Source organism: Galeopterus variegatus, unplaced genomic scaffold (genome assembly GCF_000696425.1).
Source record: "Galeopterus variegatus unplaced genomic scaffold, G_variegatus-3.0.2 Scaffold318, whole genome shotgun sequence".
Lineage (NCBI taxonomy): Eukaryota > Metazoa > Chordata > Mammalia > Dermoptera > Cynocephalidae > Galeopterus > Galeopterus variegatus.
The window spans coordinates 41,207-64,725 of NW_007726429.1; the positions used below are offsets into that span (position 1 = coordinate 41,207).

Sequence of the window (23,519 nt, forward strand, 5' to 3'; positions counted from 1 at the left end):
TCAGGAAGGATTTTGTGGTTCCCCTTTGCTCTGACCAATGGAAGCATTTCACTGAGGCACTGATTCTGTGAACAAAGCCTTCTCAAATGTTTTATGCTTCAGTTGCACAAATATTTCAGGTATAGTATCTGTCAGCCAGAATTATCTGAGTAATTCCATTAATTATATATTCCACTTTGCAGTGTAGACACAGCCTCAGTTTTTCCACCTGCAAAATGCAAATAACTATGCTTGCCACTAACAGAACTGCAACATCTTGAAGAATAATGAGATAATGTCTGTAAGAACACTTACAGTAACTCAGAATAAACCTGTCAGAGAAATGCCAAGAATTATTATGCTGCTATTTTTGTTAAGTGTGTGTGGTTTTGCCACTTTCCTAACATAGCGAAGAAAAAGTATAACTACTTGGTTAAAATAATCCTTATCAAAAAAGGAAAAATACCACCCACTGCAAATGTGCTAGGGCAATAATTATCTTAGTATAGTTTTGGAGAAGAATCCCATATTTTGCATAGTATTTAATATTAATATCTTTACAGCCAGGAGGCAGAATTCCTAAAATCCAAATTTATATTGTTTAAATAGGAGAATTTGAATAGCACATCAAAAACTTTACTATGAACGACCTTTCAATAAAGGTCAACCTGCAGAAAAACATAAAATGCTTTTTGTTTCATATTCATGATAATTGTTTATGTAAAACGTTTATAGAAAAATAAAAATTTTTCCATTTAAAAATAATGGGCCCACCATCTACCAAGTTACAGAAATTATTTTTGAACATCATTATTTGATTTGCAGAGGTTTAAAAACAACAATGATTAACAATGAATGATTATGATCACTTTCATTTTTAAAATAAGATTGAAATGTGGTTTACAAGAAAGAAAGCCTGAAATAAAAACTCAAGCTAAAATAAACACTGAAATTTCTGTTACGGATTTAAGTGGAAGAAAGATTATGCTGATTTCCTTTCAATAAAATTATTTTCTTTCTCATTTAAAAGACACGTGAAAATTTCTTAGAAGGTGAAATACTATTTCAGATCACGAGACCCACATGTTTGTCCACTATGATATTTATATCATATAACAGATGGAAGTACTTCTAATTCACAGAATTAAATGGGCCAGGACCCACGCTCTGGCTTCCAAAGCCCACTGTATCTAGGGCTGCCAGACACACTTGCGCTATTCCTAAGGAATCCACCAGAGGGCGGAAGTACACAACCACAGAAGCCAATACTGCATATTGGTCCTTAATGTAATACACTTCATCAACAAAAATCAGGTCATTGAGTGAGGGATGTTATTCATCCTTGCTTTGATAATATTCAGTTTGTTTCCAGGTGAAATATTTTAAAGTGAGGATTCTTTCAGTGACTTAACAAACCAGTCGTTATGTGATTGGAATGTTTAGTGTGCATTAGAGGGCTTCGGTCTTTTTCAAGGCTTAGCTCCAGGGCTTCATCGGTATTCCCAGGAGATGGTAATGGCATATCACCCATTCTTCAGAAACAGACTTGTCCTTTAATATTTTTTCCCTCAGTTTATTCCTCCTTAATTTTTTTTCTCTTAAAATATCTAGTGGCCAAGAGGTCTATAATGAGAATTTGTAGAAACCACACAGGACCCTAAGGTACGTTTACCATCTAGTAATTATTCTACAAATATGTCATTTCAAGTGGTTTATGAGTACAAATACTGCTATGCTATAACAGAACTGGAATGACACTAATTAAGGTTGTAAGAGGGCAAGAGTGAAGCCGTAATAAGTACTGAATTAGAGATTCCCTCTACAGGTCTATGAGTTTAAGATAGGTGCAAAACTAAAATAAGAAAAATAAACACTAAAAACCTTTTTGCTTACATAATTTATATTTTTACTATAATAAATATTGTTGTTCATAGGTTGCTAATTCATTTCGAAGAGTAAATTTCAAACACAGACTATTGCAGAAATATTTATTCGGCTATCTCTGAAGTTCACTTCTGATATGTTATGGGGTTTAAGGAAATGGATAATAAGCTGGAAAAGTCCAACCAGAAGCTCTTTTGATAAAATTGTTATTCATCTGTATTTATCTTCAACTCACTGTTATGGAATGAAAAAGTTTGACTGAGAAATGAAGAACTCAAGGGATGGTCTTCCCACCAAGGCCTAAGTCACTCCTTGCTTCTAACACAAACTAACAGGTGAAAACCACAGTCAATTTGTGGTGACTGTGTTTGTTTCTGTATGGTGTGTATGTGTCTGTGGTCAGGGAAGTGGGTGAAAAAATGCAGGAGGGCTGATATGCATTATATTTTTGTTTCTTCATTTTAATCTGTTTTTTAATGCCACTTTTAAAAAAATTCACTTTTATCTGATTTTTTAGGAGAACTCTATGGAAGCCACATATGGAGGCCAGATGGGTGGTATAATGTTATGTAAATTGGACTGATCGTAGGGAAACTAGGTTCTACATCTGTTGTCATTAGTTGTGCCACCTTGGAAAGTCACTTCTTATTTGGGGGGCCTCAGTTTTCTCATCTGTAAAACAATCAACTGGATGAAGAGATCACTAAGAATCCTTTAAACTACTAGATTAACATACTAGATCTCTTAGTGTAATAATAGAGTTAATGCATTGTAGCACCTAATATTATCAGGCATTGGCTTGGAAACCAAAGATAAGAGCTCTCTATATTTGTGAATTTGGTGAAAGTTGAGAAGGATGGAGAAAGACATAGAATGGATATAAAAATATGAGTAGAAGTTTGTTTTAATTTGAATAGCCTCTTTTTTTAGTGCTCTGAATAGAAATAGGAAAAAAAAGGTTAGTATTTACTGGAATTGCATTTTTAGGTCGTTCAAAGTTAACAACGAATTTCAGTTGTCACACATAAAAGGTCTTATTTACATAAACAATTTCACAGGGCTTGTGTAAATACTAGAAACCAAAAGCCCTAGCTGCTCTCTGTGTCTCATGTTTTAAATCTGTCACTTAACTCTATCAAATATTTGGCTTTAGAATCCTGACAGTCTTTAGCTATCATTCAAAGCAAGGTAAATACATCTAGATAGCTAGGACAACCATGAATTTCAGGCTGTACTGTACCTTTAAAAGCAAACTAGATGCCACCAAACAGCTTAAAGAAATGAGAAGAAAGCACATGACCGGAAGGGCACGAGGACACAGGACGTGGGACGGTAAGGGCACGCACCTGTTGGGATAAACGCAGTGTGTTGCTGCAACTGTGCGCTGGTCAGAGCCTGCTGGTAGTGCAAGACGCTGGGGTTAAACACCGTGCTGGCCCCGTTGCTTTTCTCAAGTGCTTGTCTCTTTGGTAAAGGATGAAGAGCACCAGGAGGAAAGGCCTAGAAATGAAGAATTCGATAAGAGATGTCTAACTTAAAGCAAACACACCTTCCGTGTCCACAGAGATCATCAAATACAACATTCTTTTTAAAAATGACAGCTAAGGAGATGCCTGTGCCATGCACCTTAATTTAAACAGCGGCAATGTCGAATGCATGAGAATTTGTTATTGAGAGCAAAAGCATGATTTCTGTAACCCAAAACGGTAGCATCTCAACTAAGGAAAAGAAAAACTATCAAGCAACAACAACAAGAAAATGGCTTCAGCTTCTAAAATGAGTTAAACTATTCTAAGGTGGGGAGAAGCATTTGTGTTATTATTAATACCTACTCTTTAACTAAACGACAATTTCTTTAATTTAAAGATTAATGAGAATTATAATGAACATTTTCTGAGCCAAGTAATTTAAATTTGCTTCACTGTTTTGGAAATGGTATTAAAATTTGTTAGGATTAATTTATTTCACAGATTACATATGAAAATGAGATGGCTAAACACCTTATTGAATTTTTTTCATAAATTAATAATAATGATTGTTTGCAACCAATATTTTACAAGTAATACAAATCTCAGATGGTTCTCTGAAAAGCTACATGCAAAGCGAAAGGTGAAAGGTCAAAGTACCAGGTCTACAGTTGCTTCGAGAGGTCGCTTCATTGCTTTGGCAGTCGACTGAGTCTTTTAATAACAGGCAGCGAGCACATGATGGCAGTGGGCCAATGGGATTCAAGCGAATTAACATACAGGTAAACAGCAAGCAGAGGTGCATCATGGGAACGGCATTGCATTGTGGATAGGTGAGAAGGAAAAAAATATTCTGAATGCAATATACAACGTACAAAACACTAGGCATGCACAACAACAAAAATGTTCTCTAAAGAAATGAATATTACACCTTAAATTAGTATTGAAGCTAAAATGCATCTACTATACCTTAGTTAAGAGCATATAAGAGAGTAAAATATAGATGTTTGAAATTCAGGAAAGTTAATTAAAACAGCAGCTTGCATACACACCATAAGCACTTCTTATATTGCTTCAGAAAAAAATGCAAAACTTTTAAGGGCCATAGGATTGAAGAACTTCTGATAAGTTAGTTTTCAAATATAAAATAATGAATATATCGAGTATAAGAGCCAAGTTGAAAAATTTCATGAAAATAATTTTTAATTCAAATCTAACCTAACAAAATGAAGTGGCAAACTGAGACAAAAAATTCAGGCAAAAAAATATTCAAACACAAGATTATTTAGGCAAAACTGGGTTTGGATCTTTATTTTTTGTCTGAATCGTGGGCATAATTGTCTCAATTTTTTTCTTCACTCTGCTAGTGTGGTTCTTGCAATGTGGACTAAGGTTTCTAACTTAATATGTTTTGAATTTAAATACGTGATTTCCAGAATTTCCCACTTTTATTCCATCATCCAATTTCTAGTGGCTAACTTATCATCCATTCTTTTTTCTACTACATTTGAAATTGTAATTTAATTTATCTCAAACAACTTACCGGATTACACTAAGAAAATACCCTTTAAGAAGGTATTTAGTGTCCTCAGGTATCAAAATAATTTTAATATAGTAATTCTATTTGTATTTTTAGCTACAATCAATGACCATCCCAGTTAATGAGAAGAGGAACTCTTGGCTAGCACAAGTACAACAGCTAAAAATAGCAAAGAACTGATTGAAAGATTAGAAGTAAAATAATATCTTTAACTCAAAACATATTTTTAGGAAGATAGTTTCATTTAAACAGCTGAAATAATAATAAATATGGATTGATTTAGACCACAATGAAAAATTTTCCTACTCCTGTTAATTGTTGTAAAAAAAAATCTAAAAATTCCATGATGGAACTCTGCGAAAAGAAAGAAACTCAAAGGAATAGCTCTAATGCAAATAAAAAAATAAAATACCCCTTTTCTATGTTTAGCACAATAAGTAAATCCCTAAGGTTTGTCTAATCAATACAACTGTTATATTCTAAAGTTCTGAGGTAGAGCTATGGCATTTGAAATAGGATAGTACTAAACTCCTAAAATGGGAAACAATTAATGATATTTTCCTTGGCAAATAAAGGGTGTGACAAATTTGATGATCCTGGATAAAAAGTATGGAGGGGGAAAAAGAAAGAAAATAAAGTGGAAAAGACTATAGGTAGAGAAGAGATTTAGAATGGCCAATGGAGAAGAAAATGTTTTGGAAAGTGATTTTAATAGAGGCCATCAAACAACATAAAATTAAAAAAACCCAAAAAGATGATGAGCTCAGCAATAAGAAAGCTTCTGTGTGCTGGATATTCTTTCCTCTAATATAAGTTCAGCACCATGGGACTTCCATGATGCCACTTTTGTTGAAAATCTTTTATACCTGCACAGTTGTACATTGTTAAGTAATGCAGAGTTTTGTTTTGGTTTGGTTTTGTGCTTAAATTAATCCTTATTAGCTAAAGACAGCTACATACCCTATTCTCATAATATTCAACTGAGTACATTAACTGGAGGCCCGGACTCAATTTTTCCCCTCACTTTCCCAGTCCTTAGGATTTATAGAATGAATCTACTACTCTACTAATAGTAGAATGAATCTACTATTGATTATGTCTCCAAAGACTGGTATTTATGAACAAAAGTATGATTTAATGAAACACCATTTAATGAAGTCTCCAAGTAGAATAAGAAACATTAACTAGTTCTCCTCAGGACAGTCATCTGGAAGGTTAATGTTCTCCTTTTTTCTTAGTTAAATGAAACAATTTCCACAGAATTTAGAATAATCTGGGAATGTAAAGAAACTGAGAACTCTAAAGTGAGCGGGACCATGAGAGTATGTTTTTCTACCTTTCCATAGTGTGAGTGTTGTTTATTAGATGCAAATATCTTCTTTTCAAGTAAGACGACCTTCTTATCAAGGTCTTAGAAGGCAGAGCATGCATATTAACATCTTGTACGCCCCACACTGTGAAGCGTATATGTAGAATATATTTTAAAAATCTGTGTGGATGAATAATCATGTTATAATACTGATTTTTAGTACACAGATGTTCTGTTTTAGACAATATTGTATGACTGCTGGCCTGTATTTACCCACATTGAAAGATCTTCAGGCTTAGAACAGACCTTAGAGGTCACAGAGCCCGATGCTTCCCAGGAGCCTCCTAAAGCACCAATGCAAAGAAAGAGGTTCTTTTTAACTGAGCCCCTACTACGTGCCAGATGTTTGCATTCACTCTCGCTGGCCTTACCAACATTTCTTTTTTTTTTTTTCCTTTTTGTCTTTTTTCGTGTCCGGCAACGGATCGCAACCCTCAGTGTTGCGCCCGTACCAGACCGGGACCAGCAACGGGATCGCAACCCTTGGCGTTGCGCCCGCACCTCGCTCAGCCAGTGAGCGGCCGGTCTGTATGTGGGATCCCAACCCTCGGCGGGAGCTCCACCACGCTCCCAAGCGGCGCACTGTAGCAGTGCGCCACCGGGCCGGCCCTTACCAACATTTCTGACCCTGCGCCCCTTCTTGTTCCCCTCTTGGTCCCTCCAGCTTTGTGTAAGAGGGTGCATGAGTAGGAGAAAGGCTTATGTGCAGCCAGGTTTTTCTTTTTCTGGATTGAGGAACAATCCACCTGCAGGTCAAGGAGAGCAGACCAAGGGCCCACACCAGGTGTTACAGGCAAAGACCAAACCTGAGGGGTCAAGAAGCCTTGACAATAATAATCTGAGTTGCCACTTTAATGTGGAATGAAAGAATATGGACAAGCAGGATAGAATTCAAAGTTCCTGTGCACATTTTCTTGAACAATTGAAACTTATCTAGCTGATGGCAGCTTGTTCTGTTTCCTTTTCCATTTTGGTATATGTGAACAAGGACTGCTTGCATGAAGATCAGACACCCTTTGTGTTAAAACTTCCAAAAAGAAGCTCTGTCTGGCTTATTCTCACATTTACAAAATTCTGGTGAGGGTGATACTTATGTTTTAAGAGGTATTGTAAAAGAATAAGGCTCTAAAGGAAATAAATGTTTCCTTTTCTGGAGTCAAAGCTTTAAATTCTTTTCAGAACTTAATTAATCAAAATAGGGGAGAAACCTCTTGACAACAATAAAAGTTGCACTACGGAAATGCTTTAGGTTCAGATATGGAAGCTGGGTGAGTGGAATATTAATATCTTCTAACTGCAATCATCCCTCCCATTTGTCCTTTTAAATAAGGAAATTAAATAATGGGTTTTCTTCAGTGTACTGAGTAATTCTGCTACTAGAATAAGAAGACTTTGATTTTATCCAACTGCACCTAGGCTGGTTTCAAATGAGCCTCTCACTTCCACTAAAAAGACATGACAGATTCAGTAATTTTCATGTCATTGTCAGAAAGAAGCTGGCTTTTGTTCTGAAACTACATTCCTTTGGGTTGTCTTCGAAGATACTGCAAGATCCTCTGACTTATCAGAACTCTAAATTTGGGCACGGTGTAGCAATCCAAGAAACTATGGTAACTAACTCTCCTGGCATCCACCACAATAACCTTCGTGTGTCTGGATGGGTGTACTGCAAAAATGTGTGGAAGGCGACCTACAAGAGCACAGCTTTGACTTCAAGACGCGAGGCTGGGGCATGCCCTGTCTGTGTGCGTGGCTGTTTCCTCCCTCACCTTCCTCAGCCGCGTCATCTACCATTGATGGACACTAACGGCATTGTTTTTTCAATGACTGGAGCTGGCCGATTAGCTCAGTTGGTTAGAGCGCAACCTTATAACACAAAGGTCAAGGGTTTGGATCCACGTGCCAATCAGCCACCAAAAAAAGAAAAAAAAAGATTTTTTTTCAATGATTGAAGTACATATTTTATTACAGTCATTAAAACTGGTACTTGTAGGAAACAGGCAGATAAAATCAGGGCTCAGCCCTAAGGTCACTATCGGTACAATGGTTTGTTGTATTAACAGGTATCTGAGTTATAGGGACTAATGTTTTCACATTCACAGATTCTCATCTCATACCCGTGGTCAGAGATGGCCACTGTGACCCAGGCTGAGCCAATTATAGCATCTTATAACCACAGGGACAGCCACCAAAATAACCCTTAACTGGTTTTTATCCCCCCTAATTAGAGGCGATGTAGAAGATATCATTTTCTCTATTCTCAAATGATGTAAGAACACGTCCCTATAGATGTCCAAAGCCATGGTCTGTGTCATGTAGAGATGCTGGCCTTAGAGAATGGAGCCAACATACAAAGAGAAGCAGGGAAGAGAAAGAAGAGAGAGACCTGCTGGTTTGCACATTCCTGAACCCAGGCATTACTGAGCCCGTTTTACCTCTACCCTCTTTGGAGGCCACTACACGATCCAGTAAAGTCCAGCTTTTTCATACAAGCTACTGTGGCTGAGTTTTTGTCTTTGTGACCAGAGTCCTGACTAGCCTTGGGGATGTCCCAGATACCTAACTATGATTTATAATATGAATTCTATGGAAAAACGTGTTTAGTACACAGCAATCAACATACCAGTTAGTATAAGCTGGGGCTGGCCTAAAAGGATGATTGCAGTGAAAAAAGTCTTTCTTCTCATAGGATGAGATCTTTACTAGGTGGATTCCACACTGAAGAAACACAATAAAAAACCTTGTTTGCTCTCGAAAAGAATTCTTTTTTCACTAGCAATTAAGTTCTCCATTTACTCTCATCTTCCCTGCCCTTGTCCCCATTCCCAATTATAATGAGTTTTGGAAACCACTTTTACTAGAATAAAACAAAATGGACAATTTCTCTATTTTTTACTGACCTTCTTGTATGGATGCATCCATCTCCCCATATATAGGAACTCACACTCAGAAAAATCAGTGTTATGTCCAATGACATAAGAATGAGAAGGACATGAGGAAAAAACATTAAAGGGGCAAGGACTTTGAGGAAAAAAAACAGTGAGACAGATGGAGGAGCCAGTGCTCAAGATGCTTGGAAAGACTGTCAGGTCAGGAAGGTGTTTTTTTACCACAAAACCCACATCAAGTGGTGATACATCAGGGCAGGCTGTGCCTTTCTCTCTGCGTGCTTATTACTTATCACAGGTCCATGCTTTTATAAACAGTAGTGAAAGGAAAGTTGTGTGATGATGAATGTGTTTGCATGACAGCTGCCCTTCCACTTTAACCAGTTACCAACGTACGAGATGGTGATCGCTGCCTACAGCGCGGTTTTTAAACTGAAGCCTTATCTATTCTTCCCAAGGGAGGACTGGCTGGTGCATCCTGCCTGCCCCACTGGGTTATGCATTTCCATCATGTCCTTGAGGACCATTATTGCCCTCATGTGGTAAACCCCAAGCTCCTTGATGGCAAGGAAACCTGCCCAATTTATTTATTCTGCCCGGCAAGTGCCTGATGCATGGCAGGTCTCACTAAATGTTTTGAATGAATGAGTGCCCAGTGCCTATCATAAATTAAAATAGACTTCTGATAAACCAGCAATCTCACATTCAAACAAATGAATTTGAAAGTTTTACAACCTAGCGTGGTGGTTCTCAAACTTTGGTGTGCATTGGAATCACCTGGGAGCTTTCAAAAAAATGCCCTGGCCAGGCCATATCCAGATGAATTAAATAAGAAATTTTGGGGAACGGACAGATGACGGACCTTCTCTAAAACCCTCAGGTAATTCCAAAATGTAGCCAACTTTGTTAATGTGCACACAAAATACTTGGGGATATTTTAAAATTCAAATTTTGATCCCAAGGGTCTGGGGTGAGGCCCAAGATCCTGGAGGTTTAGCAGTCTCCTAGGTGATAATGAGTATGGCACTTCAGGTCTCTATGGGATAGTTAGGCTGCATGAGTTTCTGGATCTGTAACAGGCTCCCAGGTGACAATAACGATGTGGCTGCTGGTCTCTAAGGGACAGTATGGGGAAGCAAAGTCGGGTTACAGGTCTTTTTTTTTTTTTTTGCACCAGGCAGTCCATCTGTTGCATGAACTGCCATTCTGCATAAAATTTCATTGGGGTGGGGTGGGGGTGACAAACATTGCCCCTGTGATAAGTAAAAAGAGAGGGGGAAAAGCAGGAAGAGGGCGAAGCCAGTCCCCAACTCTGTCACTTGTTGCTAGGCTCCTGCAAAGCCACGCCCTCCTCCTGCGGCTGCTTTCTGCTGCAGGAGTCGGTCTGTCTTTCCCACTCTCCCAGGCTCAGGCGCCCAGCCTCCCGTTCCCTACAAGGCCCCTGCACCCTTCTCTGAAGAGGACCCCAAGTTAACACAGAGCTCACGGGTCGAATTTGGTTCCCTACGCCTGAGGGATTTACTTATTGTGCCGAAGAAGGGAAGGAGAAGGAAACAAAACAAAAAGGGGGAAACCACAACGAAACTTAGGCAGCGGAGCAGCAGGAATAGCAGCCGTCCCTGTTCCCGATTGTTCGGAAGAGCACCCGAGCCCCGGCCGCGGGAGCCAGCCGCCCCCGGGGGAGGGCGCGGGCAGGGGCGGCGGGCGCGCCGCACTTACCATGACTGTGGCCGCGGCCGCAGCTGCCTGGGCGGCCACCGCAGCTTGGTTGGCTTGGTGCTGCGCAGCTTTGATTTTGGCCTGCAAGTGTGCAGGAGGGTGAAAATATTTGCATTTCTCCCTCATGCAACGCCCCTTTATGTAATCCATACAAACGGTTACGGTGTTGTCGTTTGTGTCGATCATGGTGCTGTCTGCGGGGTGTGCAAAGCGGCAGTCGGTCTCTCCCCGGGCACAGTTTCCTCGCTGGAACTCCCTGCAGACCTAAGATGGGGAAGAAGAGCGGGCGATGCAGAAGGAAGCCTGGTGGCCCCAGCGCTCTTCCGCGGCCCCCGTGGCCATGTGTGTAGGGAATGGAAGCGACGCTTTTCCTTTCTTTTAATGGTGGCTTTTGTGCTATTGACAAGAAGATTTCGATTATCCAGAACCCAAGTAACCAGAATCGCTGACAAACCAATTTGAGTTTGGTTTTGCCCCCTTTTCCAGGGTGAACATCTATATTGAGAAAATAATCTGGAATCTGCAGTGTAGCTAAAATAACAAAAATCAGCATAGTCTCCATGGTCCCTGGGAAGCACATCTATCTATGCATCTGTCTATCTTCAAATCTCCTACCCTAACAACAACTGTGGGGATGTTACAGGTTTTTGTTTTGTTTGGAATGGAGGGATAATTTTTCCAGTAGATCAAGCTACCAGGTCATAGCTGTACACATCCAAAAAGAATCAGGGGAAATGACGAACTTGTTCTTCCTTTCTCTGAGGATGGGGTGAATCGGAATGAATACTCCTGTTTCTCCCACCTTCTCCCCTGCTCTGCAATGATAATTTATAGTCATGCATTAGAAGAACTACAATATCTAGGACATTAAAACTTTCATTTTAAGGTCATTATATTATTGTTTTTGACAGTACAGAAAGAAGATTTAAAAAAGATAAAAAAAGGAGAGAAATATGGCAAGAGATAAAGGGAAAGAAATAAACAGAGGGAAGTAGAATAAAGTTGGAAGTGTTAACTTTTTTTTATTCTTTAATCCTAAATAATCCTGAAATCTCAAGTAACTAGAATTCTCCATCCTCTGAGAATTCTGGTGGATGAAGATGTTACTGTACAAAGAAACATTTCTTTAGAATTTGAAGAGTATTCTTAATTATGCCCTGAATATAGACAACATGAAAAACCATGAATAACATAGGTATATTACATTTATAAACATAATTAGCAAGGAGGGATTACTGGTATAATTTTAAGTTATTCCTTTTTAGGATCCAATTCCAAAGTTGGTATGTGTAAGTGATGGTTCATATCTTGATAATCAGTGATGTTATATGAAGAGTTATTGACATGAAATTCACCACTTGTGAAAGTCAAATATAGTGGGGAAATATTGCTCTACTGACCAGTGGCCAGGCAAGGTTGAAGAGTAAACAGAATAAGTCATAAAATTGCTAATTGTTTCCTCTACTTTGGATACTAGCCAACATTCTCTGTTTAGTTCATGAAATGTACAAAATAAATATTACTAAGATGTTCCCACAGATTCTGAGTAAGCCTTCCTCTATAAATGGAATGACTCTCATCTGTGACAGCATCATAGGTATAGACCAGCCATCAAGCATTTATCAAGGGTTTCTTTATGCAGCTGACTTCATTCCTGGTTTGAAATAAACCAAAAGCTGCTCTGCTAAAATCATTGTGAATCATTTTTACATATGTCTTTGTCAACTAGCCCTGCTGGGAAGGACTGTTTGTTCCCAACTCCACTGATTTAATTTGTTTTCTATAACACATAGTCGGATACTGAACACGAAAGCTCCGTGGATCCAGCAGGTGGAGCCCGAAACACTTTTCCCATGCCCTGAAAGGTCTATTCAGTATTCATAGGGATAGGCTAGATCTTTCCAAAATAGTAGCGATTTGAATTTACATTCTCTTCATTTGGATCCATATTCCATATTGAAGCTCAGTGAAAAAAATATATATTTTAAAAAATATTTGCAGTTTGCAATTCTGAATTCTAAAACACTGACAGGATATCAGGTAGCAACATTTTATTGCCCTCAAGGTTCATTGGGTTAATATTTAAACAAGTGCACATTGAAAGAACATTCTCTCTCCAATGTAAAGCACAATGTATGTCTTAATGATACAAATATCACCTAACAATTTTAGTCAGTAGTGGAATGAAAAAAGCTCTTTGAAAAGCCTATGAGAATCTTTATACACCTTTATAAAATACCCTACTAAATATCGTAGGGATGTAATAGTAAGATTAATAGATGAATTCTCTAGCTATGGTTAAAGAAAAACTTTTCCCAATAAAGTACAGGAGGGTTGGCTGGATTGACAACTTAAAAATTATACCTTATAAAAATATGAACTTGTTTTTTTGAATTATGTAGACCACTTGAATTTAAGTCAAAGAAAATATCTCAATTAATAACTAAATTTAACCAGCCTTCAATTCCCCCTTGTTTCCAAACAACACAATCAGGACTGATATTCTGGAACACACTAGAGCAGCCATACTTGTTCTTAAAAGACTGAAATATGATCATCCTAATTGGCAAATAGTTGTAGTCTCACTTACTCCTACCCCTGTCCCCGAGTGTCCTACATTCCAGGATCCAGCAAGGGTTATTGCCCAGCACTACAAGAAGCCTTCAGGACCCTGAACCATCTCTACGGACTGCATAGTGATTAGTTCAATATTCTACTGGTTGTTAAATATTTTACTCTTAAACACATATTCTATGCAGCTGATTTTTCTTTTCTATTAAAGTTATTCTTTCCTCATAGACTAATTTCTTTTATACTTGTTCTTAATTTCAAACCATAGAATTATGAATGCATAGGGTTTAGATGAGTGTGTGTGCACATGGCTATTTTGCAGGACTGAATGATATCTCACAAGCATTCACTTACATAAAAGCATACTTCTATCACAAATGCATCTCAAAACACAAATATAATTAAAGTACCTCCAGTTTGTCAGTCCTGAGAAGTTTCTGAGTTGCAGTGGAGCCCGGGACAGTGACGGGTGGACTTCCGGGAACAATAACGGGTGTGGTGGGTAGAATTTCCGTGGGGACTAACCCAACTCCAGGGGTTACAGGTGCTAAGTAAGGAGCAAAGCTAATAGCTGTATTTGTCCCTATTGCGGGACCTACAGGAAAAGTGGGCTGTTAAAAGAAGACAACACAGGAAAAAGATTTCTTTAGAATAAAACTTTAACAAATTACCAGCAATCGTCATCTGAGCAAAATTTATTCACCATTTACAAAACTCTGTGTTAGGTGCATAATTCAATGCTGAATTGTGAACATTCATTCAACTTCCTCTTTTTGTTTTGCTTAATAAAAATGAAATCCATATAGATTCTCAGTATGAAAGAACATCATAGAAACCTAATTACAGGGTACAGATTAAACTTCTGAATGTTACACCACTAAGGCAGTAAAACCTGTGGAATACTGACTGATAGTCTTTGATTTCTCCCATATGTCTCTCAAAGAGAGAGGAATAAAGAAAATCCTTGATTATAGCCTGATTTTCAAGTTGACCAAGTTTACACATTCTCAAAAAGTGGGACTTACTTGGGATTTTATTTTTCGCAGACTTAGTATGTTTCCATATTCCATCACTAGCATATATATTCCCAATATTCATATGGGGTTTTCATAGAGACCTACTATCTTTTTACTGTCACTCAACTATGTCTAGATCCAATTGTCTCTTACTAAAAGGGTGGATGGAAGATCTTGAACTTTTCAATTAACCAGTTTCTCAGTTGGCCATTAAAATTTGGTTTGGTTCCCTAGGTCACAAAATCAACACAGCAGTGTCAAGAGCATCTAGGACCTTATTAAATTTGTTCTCTATCACTGTGCTCCTTTGCCAGGGATAAGAAGAAAAATGCTACTGGGTTGACGGGATGATTATTTTTAAAAGCTTCCCTTAAAAACGTAAATAATTCCTCCTTTCAGAAAGGAAATAATGTACACTTAAGAGAACAACAAACCCTGTTTCACCTTCAAAGAACAACTGCTAAAAATGTGAGATGCTAAAGATCTTTCTTAGAATAAATTTTACACTAATTTGGATCTCAGTGGTTCTTATTTGTTTGTTTTTTGTTATAGACGATTTTTAATCCATTTGTTTTCAAGTTTTCATATATCTGCGTTAATGCAACTTTCTAACGTTGACCTAGACTGTCGCCTGTGTCATGTAACTTCTGTATTTATACATTGCAGGTAGCATTCTTGTTGTCTGTGATCCTGAATGTTGAAAAAAATAACAATCTATGTTTAGCAAACACATTTTTTTCTTTATAGCAATAACAGAAAAAATATCTCTTATAAATGGTTATATTAGAAAACAGTAAATTATTGATAGTTTGTGCAGGGAGTTCTCAGAGAGGCTGAAAAGTCTTTACTGAAGTGGCTGGGGGCTGTAGGAGGTGATTCTGACGGCCTTAGAGCGCTGCTGCTCCAGTACTCCCACGAGAAGCTCTTAGATTTTTATGGATCAGACATAAAATTCGCTTTGGGAGAAAGTTGCAACATGAGTTCTCAATGTAGAAAATAGCAAGTAGGATTTTTTTTCTTCCTTGACTTTCTAAGAAATTTTATATGTGTATGTTACCCATTTGAGTTGTAATTATAGAAAGTTATGGTTTTCAGTAACTGTAGCGTTTATAATTTAGTATGATTTTTTTAAAAAGCCAAGTGATTGCAATTGTATAAGAGCTATGTAATGTTAGAAATTTAAAAAATCAATTCTGAAAGGTCATAAATCACAACATATCAGTAACTCAATGGACCAGCTATATCAGAAATGCCTGGGGAAATCTTTAAAAATAGAGGTAAATTCTGACACAATAGGTCTAGGCAGGGGCCTTTAAATTTGCATTGAAAAAATTATCTGATGCGTGGCCAAATTTGGGGACCACTGTCACAGATGAGAAGTGAAAATAGGTATTAAAAACTTGTACTAAGGATGTAATTTAACCCAGAGACTAATTATCAAAGTAAACTTTTAGAGAAAAGAGCCCTCCCCCACACCTCCATTTTGATTTTCTAGGGAAACAAACTTCCAATCCTCCCTTCCCACAGATCATCTGTAGCCAAGGTCAGTATGGTGACATAAATACAGGCTGTACCTTAACTGTCATTAGGATGTGAGACTCTCAAAGCTCATTTTCCTAAACCTTTTGAGACTCTCAAAACTCATTTTCCTAAACCTTTTTGGACCTCAACAAATCTATTGTTATTAGTTAGTTTTGCTCCCCCAAATATTGTTACTTGTTCGTCTGATTTAATGCTCTAAAATGAATGTTTCAATATATTTTACTGGTAATGGCTGTAACACAGTTCCCAGAGAAATAGTATGATTGTGTTTAAAAGTAAAAACACAGATTTTAGACTCAGAGAGACCTGAATTCAAATCCAGTGCTCTGCTACATACTAATTTTTATCCTGGGGAGGAAATTAACCTCTCTGAGTTTTAATTTTCTCATCTGCAATGAAGTAAAACTACTTAAAGGGTTGGGCTAAACAAGGTGCTATCTCTTTCCCTCTTCCCATGGTCAGAACTCAACAAATAGCAGCTATCATTAACAGCATAAAAATGAGTATTAATAAAGTGTTTTTTTTTTTTTTGCCTCAAATTATTCTGTGATTTTCTAACAAATGTTATCAGCATAGCAATATAATACATGGAGGTATAAAATTGAATTAAATTATAGCAAATATCTTCTTTTTTGAAAAATGGGCTGGAAAAATAACTATCTTCTATGTGAAACTGAAAGTTAAAAGTTCACAGGCCTTATGAAGATAGATTCAATTAGGGTATTTTCCTTTATTTATATACAGTGTTTTCCACTGAAGTTGATTAGTTAAAAAATACAGTTAAGATAATTTGCAGAGATGTGCATTCTGTATTATTATTATCACGGACAGTAATACTCTACATCTGTGAAAGGTTCTGACTGTTTGCAAAGCTTTCTCATACATGCTGTCTTCTTTAATCTTCTCAAATCCACAAGAAACAAGTGTGGCAGCAAGGACTGTTCAGTCTTACAGGTGAAAGTGATTTAGAGCAGAGACACTAAATGGATAACCCAAGGTCAACGCTGCTGAGACACAGTCAAGACGGACACCCAGGACTCCTGGCTCCCTGTCAGGGGCTATGAACACTTCTCTGTACTCACAGGATTTTGTTGATAATTTTTTAAAACAAAGGAGTGGATTAAAAAAACACCCCACACACCAGTTGCCCGTATGTCTCTGGAGTATAGACAGCGTTGGTGGGGAGTTGTGTAGGAGCATGTCCCATGACCAGCCCGGGCCTTCCACAGGCAGGATGTGGGGGCTCCTCTGAACAGTCACATGGGGCCCTGCTGCCTTGGAAAAGTGGTTCTTAGATCCTGGATTTAAATTAGGTAGGGTCTAGGCCGACAGTGTATCCTGGTGTCTGAATTCAGTTTTTAGCCAGCAGTGAGAAGAGAAGGGCAGCACCTTCAAATGATTCTGTTCCTGGAATCACACCAACAGCAGCCTGGGAGCAGCAGCCCCGCAGTCTCTGCACAAGTGCTGCTGCCAGGCTGTCTGCGACAGGCTCCGTTTGGTTTCCGTCATCTCCTAGTGCTAGCCCGCAGCTAAAGAGGCCAGAGGACGGGATCCACAGGAAGCCTTCTTGAAGAAAATCGCTTCTGAAAGAAATGCTGGTCTTGTGTTCCATCCTTCTGTTCGTCACTCCGCATGCCTGTGTTTCTGTCCCCGTTTCTCACTCTCCACTCTGCTTTCCCAGCACATCCGTAGATCCAGGCCCAAAGATGACAAACACACATTCACATGCACTCACAACACACACACACTCATGTATGCCCACAACACACACTCAGGTACACTCACAACACACATCCAACACACATCCAACACATACAACACACACACACACACTCATGTACACTCACAACACACAACATACACGCACGTGCACATTTTTTCATATTTTGTAGTAGGGAGACAGGAGAAATGCTGGGGGCAATGGCTAATGGTCTGAGGTGTTTTGTGGCTCTAAAGTTCAGTCAATTGGCTTTTTAAAATAAGAATGATATAGTTTTGTGTATTGAGAAAGCTCTTCCGTCAAAGGGTAGGTATGGCATCTCTGAAGGCAGCTCGGGAGGGCAGAAGACTCGAGGTGAGACCTTGTCCCTAAGGATCAGACTGAACAGGCTCTTACATCTCATCCTGCGGAAGGCACCCACTCTGCTTCTTGAGTGCACACTTGGAGCTTGCGTGTGTTTTGGGAAGGAAGAGGAGGAAGAATTACCGCTATATCCTATCAGGAATTGGGGAAAGAAAAACTGCCAGGAGGAGTAAGGTGAAGGTGACTTTCAAACATAGTGAATTTGAGACAGAAAAGTTGTCAGAGGAAAGAATGGCTTAAATGTTTATTCATTTAATAAATGTTTATTGGTACAGCCATGATGGCAGAACACTGTGTGTACATTTACTCAACTTAAATCCTAGTGGGCAAATACAAACAAACAAAATTACAATTTATTTTTATGGACAAGCAGAAAATGAGGAGGACCCATTGGTAGGGAGTGATGGGGACTGGAGGTGGGCTGTGGGGGTAGGTTTGGCATCCTTATGAATAAGAAGAAGTTAACATGGGAAGAGTAGCAGGATACTTCCAGCAAGAGCAAAGGCCATGAGGCCAGCAAGAACTTTGTGGGTTCGCAGAATTGAACGTTTGCTTTGGTCTCAGTGTACCCAGGAAGAGTGGCTCAAAGTGAGTTGGTACACAGGGTGGGGACCAGATCACAAGACGTTACAGGTCATAGTCAAGGTAAAATGTTTAGGCTTTGTCCCCAGTGAAATGGGAAAGCATTGAAGGGTTTTATGTAAGGGAATGATATGATCCTATTTATGTTTTTAAAAGGTTCCTCTGGTTGCTGTATGCAGGATTTATTGGAGTGAGGCAAGAGTGGAAATTGAAAGATTAGAAGGAAAATGCTTATAAGGGTTTTTTTTTCTTTCTTTCTTTCTTTTTTTTTTTTTTTTGTGACCAGTAAGGGGATTGTAACCCTTGGCTTGGTGTCATCCGTACCGTGCTCAGCCAGTGAGCGCACTGGCCATCCCTATATAGGATCCAAACCCACGGCCTCAGCGCTCCCAGCACCGCGCTCTCCCGAGTGAGCCACGGGGTCGGCCCTTATAAGGTTTTTGAAAAAGGTTGATGGTGGCTCAGACTGGGGAGCTGGGAGGTAGAGAAGTACATGGGTTTGCAGGCAGATATGCCAGGACTTTCTGATGAACCGGATGTCAGACAGTGCAGAAGAGAGTCTGCTAGGTTTTGGTTTGAGATTGCTGGTTGATGGTACCATTTACCAAAATGGGAATGTAGTGAATTAAAGAACTTGGTTTTGAACATTTCAAATTCCTGTGAGAAGTTTATAGGTGAGTCCAGTAGGAAGTTGGATATATGAGCCTAAGGCTCAGAGGAGAGGTTTGGACTGGAAACATACATTTTGGGGTTCTTGGCCTGTAGATAATTTACAGCCACAGAAATGGATGAGACCACAAAGCAGAGAGTAGATGGAAAGAAATATCCAGCTCTGGAAGCACAACATACAGCAGAGGAATATAATGGGCAAAGGAGACAGAGGAAGGAGTCATCAGAGAGAAAGGAGTGTTCAACAAAGGGGAGATTGATTACATGTGCTGAGTATTGCTAAGAGGTCAAATAAAATTGTCTTAGTCCAGTCGGGCTGCTATAACAAAATACCGTAAACTGGGTGGCTTATTAAAAACAGAAATTTATTTCTCAGAGTTCTAGAGGCTGGGAAGTCTAAGATCAAGGTGCTGGCAGATTCAGTGTCTGGCTCCACCATCATGACCTGCTCACCTCCCATAAGCCCCACCTCCTAATACCATCACCTTGGAGGTTAAGACTTCAACATATGAATTTGGAGGGGACACAAACATTCAGACTATAGCAACAATGAATGCAAAAAGTGACCACTGGGTTGGCGATATGGAGGACACTGGTGAGAGATTTCAGTGGAATGGGTTCAGGGTTGGATGGAAGGAGGAGGAAGTGGAAAAAATATCCATAATGCTTTAGTTTAGCTTAGAAAGAGACCTAAAAATGGTGTGGCACTTGCTACTCTGTGTTTATAATTTATTGGTTTTCAGCAATTTCTCCATCTTTTAGTTTCTTGTGGCTGCTGTAAACAATTTACCACAAACTTGATGGCTTAAAACAACACACATTTATCCTTTGATAGTTCTGGCAGCCAGAAATCCAAAATCAATTTCACTGGGCCAAAATAAAGGTGTTGCCAGGACTGTGCTCTCTCTGGAGGCTCTTGGGGAGAATCCATTCCTGTCCCTTCCGTCTTCTGGTGGCTGCTGGCATTTCTTGGCTGTGGCCACATCACTCCAATCTCTTCTTCTAAGTCACATTGCCTTCTTCTCTTCTGTCTGTGCCAACTCTCCCTCTGCCTCTCTCTTATAAGGACACTTGCAATTAAATTTAATACAGGAGAATCTCTCCATCTCAAGATTCTTACTCACATCTGCAAAATCCCTGTGTCCATATAAGGTGACGTTTATGGTTTCCAGGCACTTCTCAGGGCCATCATTCAGCCAACTACACTGTACTAGGCCATTAATTCATTTCTGAGACTCTGAAATAATTTGTAGAGTTGATGGTTTCTAAACATCACATTTTAATTCTATTCTTCCTGTGATTTATAAACCTCCATTAAAATATTGAAACGTAGTATCATTTTTTCATAGAGAAATGGTGATTATTAACTTCTAGTTAATATTTGGGGCAATACATAAACATAACTTTCAAAAAAGTTAAAGTAGCAGTTAATAGCAGGAATGGAATTTTCTTTTTAACATTGCTGTCATTGAGTACCAGGGTCAATCCTCACTAATTCTAAATGAATAGGATGTCTCTGGGTCAAATGAGTGAGATACCTAGTGCATTTTTACTAAGTTGACCCTGCTGTTTCTAAATTTATTGCTATAGACATTATTTAATATCTATAACTAAATTATTTTAGCATGTAGGTAATATAATAAAATAATTTACATGCGTGCATCAATGGAGAGAACTATGGTTATACATGTGTGTAGTTTTAAACAGAACCACTTAGATGCCTATTTGGGGCATTAAATGTGTTCAGAACTCTGTGTTAAGTCCCTTACATCTGGGCTGGCTCTTTCTTATCCTTTAGGTCACACTTATTTGAGATCTTCTCCAGGCAGCCTTTCCTTGTCCAATTTCATCATTTCCTATGCCTGAATCTTACTTTTCATGTGTCTTTCTACTTCTAAAAGATTGAATCTTATTTTCCTTGGAGCCCCCTACACCTGGCATTTCTTTTACTCTGGGCAGAATTGGTTCCTGGCTACATTGTGCAGAAACCTTGAGACAAGCAGAATTGCTCACAACCTGCTGGGATTCTCTCTTTTCTGGGCCACCCCTGCCCTCCCCAACCCATCTCACAGGAACACAATAAGAAAACTGAACTCACTGGTAGCCATCCCTTTTAATTTATCAGCTTTCAGTCACACAGACTTTTCCTACAATAAAGACTGATTTTTAAACAATAGCCTTTTGTGCATGTACTTTAAAAAAACATATTTTATTCACTCTGGCTTTTTTTGTTTTTAATTGCTTGGTTTTGACAAATAATTTACAAATGTAAATGAAACCCACTAAAGTCAAATATACTCCTTTCCCCAGAGCCTCATTCCTAAAACAATTTCTAGACCTTTAAGGAAATACTTTCAAATACTGTGAAATCAGGGAGAAAATATTACACAATACATAGCCATATACTTAACTCCCTTGGGCATTTGATCCCATGGTTGTCACAGCTGCCACACCCTTTGCAGGGCTGTGAGAGACAGGAGACCTAAGTGACTCAGGCAGGGTCTCTTTGCATTGCTACCTTTGACATCCTTCTTCTGGGGCCTGTCAGGCTGCAGCTGGAGCAGACTGCAGAAAGTGCCCTGGCTAACCTGCCTGAATTCAAGTCCCAGCTCCACAATTAATTAGCTGCATGACACTGAGGGAATCATTGAACTTCTCTGGTTTTTCTCTTTCCTCATCCTTAAAATGATGCCATTGAATTAAATAATCTATGTGATAACATTGCTAAAAATATTTTAGGTAGCACGACCTCTTCGATATATAGATGATTAATTCACACTGTAAATGAAAATATATAACTTTTTCTATTCTAAGAAAGTTCAGATACGGAGTTTACTGATGAAAAAGAGATGGAGTGACACAGATTTCTCAGACATTGATTAGAAACTGTCTTTGCTTCGTATTTCCACACACATTTTTTCATTTAAATTAAAAAAACAAAACAAACAAAACAAAAAACTGTTTTCCAGCCTCTACTGATCTTCACAGCTATTTGCTGTAATTGTAACCAAAGTGATAAAGTAGAGGGAGGTCATCTTGGGTCAGTGTGGCGTTGCCTGTACCAACACTTGATCATCCATCCCGTCTTTAGATAAGCTGTACTCACCACTGGATGAAGTGGTGTTCCTGGAAACATAAATTGCATCTGCTGGGCAAGCATCGCTGCTGCAGTTTTTTGCTGGATCAAATTGTTCCTCCCATTAATTTCTAGTTGAGTTTTTAAGTGTGTCGGAGGGTGAAGATACTTGCAGTTCTCTCTCGAACATCGGCCCTGTAAAATGAACGTTTTGGGTTTAGGACTGTTTTAAGTAGCCTGTAACTCCAATGTCCACCATTTCACAATCGCTCCTGATAGACAAAGCCAAAGATCCTGTGTGTGTGTGTGTGTGTGTGTGTGTGTGTGTGTGTGTGTACACACCAGGGAAATGTGAATCAAACATTACGTGATTATGAAGGTTGCTCGAATCTGTTGAGCAGAGCAGCTTTTGTTTTTTTTTTTTCTCATTTTCTTTTTTAATGGATTCTAAACCCTGACAATAGATTCCAAAAAATGTGACTGCTGAGAGTAAAGGAAATGGATCCTTCTCCTACTCCATTATGAGAGGCAGTCAGAAGGCATATTTATTGTGATCCGTTGAAAGGAGTCTTTAAACTTGCTATACACTGGTTTGTACAGGCCAGAGTGATGTCACAATACGGATAATTATGTGACAAATCTGTGCAGTGGAGATAGTAATAAGAATTTTAAATGTGTGTTCCAGGTTAGCTGAAGACATCCCTTATTTCAAGTTGCTGCTGAAGAGGCAACGATAGTGTAGGAGTGCACATTTCTTGGTGGGACAAACGAGTATGCAGAGGTGAAATTCCCAGGTATAAACTCAGCTAATCACCTGCAAATGATTACTTTGCTACACAAAAGCTGCCACTCTATAACCCCGCCCTACCCATGACAGCAGTATCAAATTTAATGTTTATGGCTCAGGTAACATTTGGACACTAAAGCTGGCAAAACCAGCAAACAAAATAATTCGGTGACAGGTATGCATAAAACCAGTCTTGAAGAGTAATTGCATATGGTGGTGTTTATACTTAATCCCCAAGTTTTCAAAACTACCAATTGAGAGAATCATGTTGATGTGTGAATTATGCAATTTCTGGAGAAAGAATAGCAAACTGTGTTAACCGGTTTGCATGTTATCATTCCCTAAAGA

General features: G+C 38.8%; 1 protein-coding gene across 6 annotated transcripts in view; it reads right to left on the bottom strand.

Annotated features, from left to right (window-relative positions):
- The window catches only part of MBNL2 (muscleblind-like splicing regulator 2), a 157,506-nt gene that overhangs the window by 32,272 nt on the left and 101,715 nt on the right, over window positions 1–23,519 (bottom strand). For 3 of the 6 annotated variants that reach the window (XM_008567390.1, XM_008567391.1, XM_008567389.1), the window contains exons 3-7: window positions 22,415–22,579; window positions 13,827–14,027; window positions 10,846–11,109; window positions 3,990–4,043; window positions 3,210–3,363 (exon numbers count right to left, since the gene is read on the bottom strand). In XM_008567390.1, coding sequence (XP_008565612.1) covers window positions 3,210–3,363; window positions 3,990–4,043; window positions 10,846–11,109; window positions 13,827–14,027; window positions 22,415–22,579 — 838 coding nt within the window. The remainder of the gene's footprint in view (window positions 1–3,209; window positions 3,364–3,989; window positions 4,044–10,845; window positions 11,110–13,826; window positions 14,028–22,414; window positions 22,580–23,519) is intronic. The other 3 variants (XM_008567393.1, XM_008567392.1, XM_008567394.1) reach the window with 1 other exon arrangement.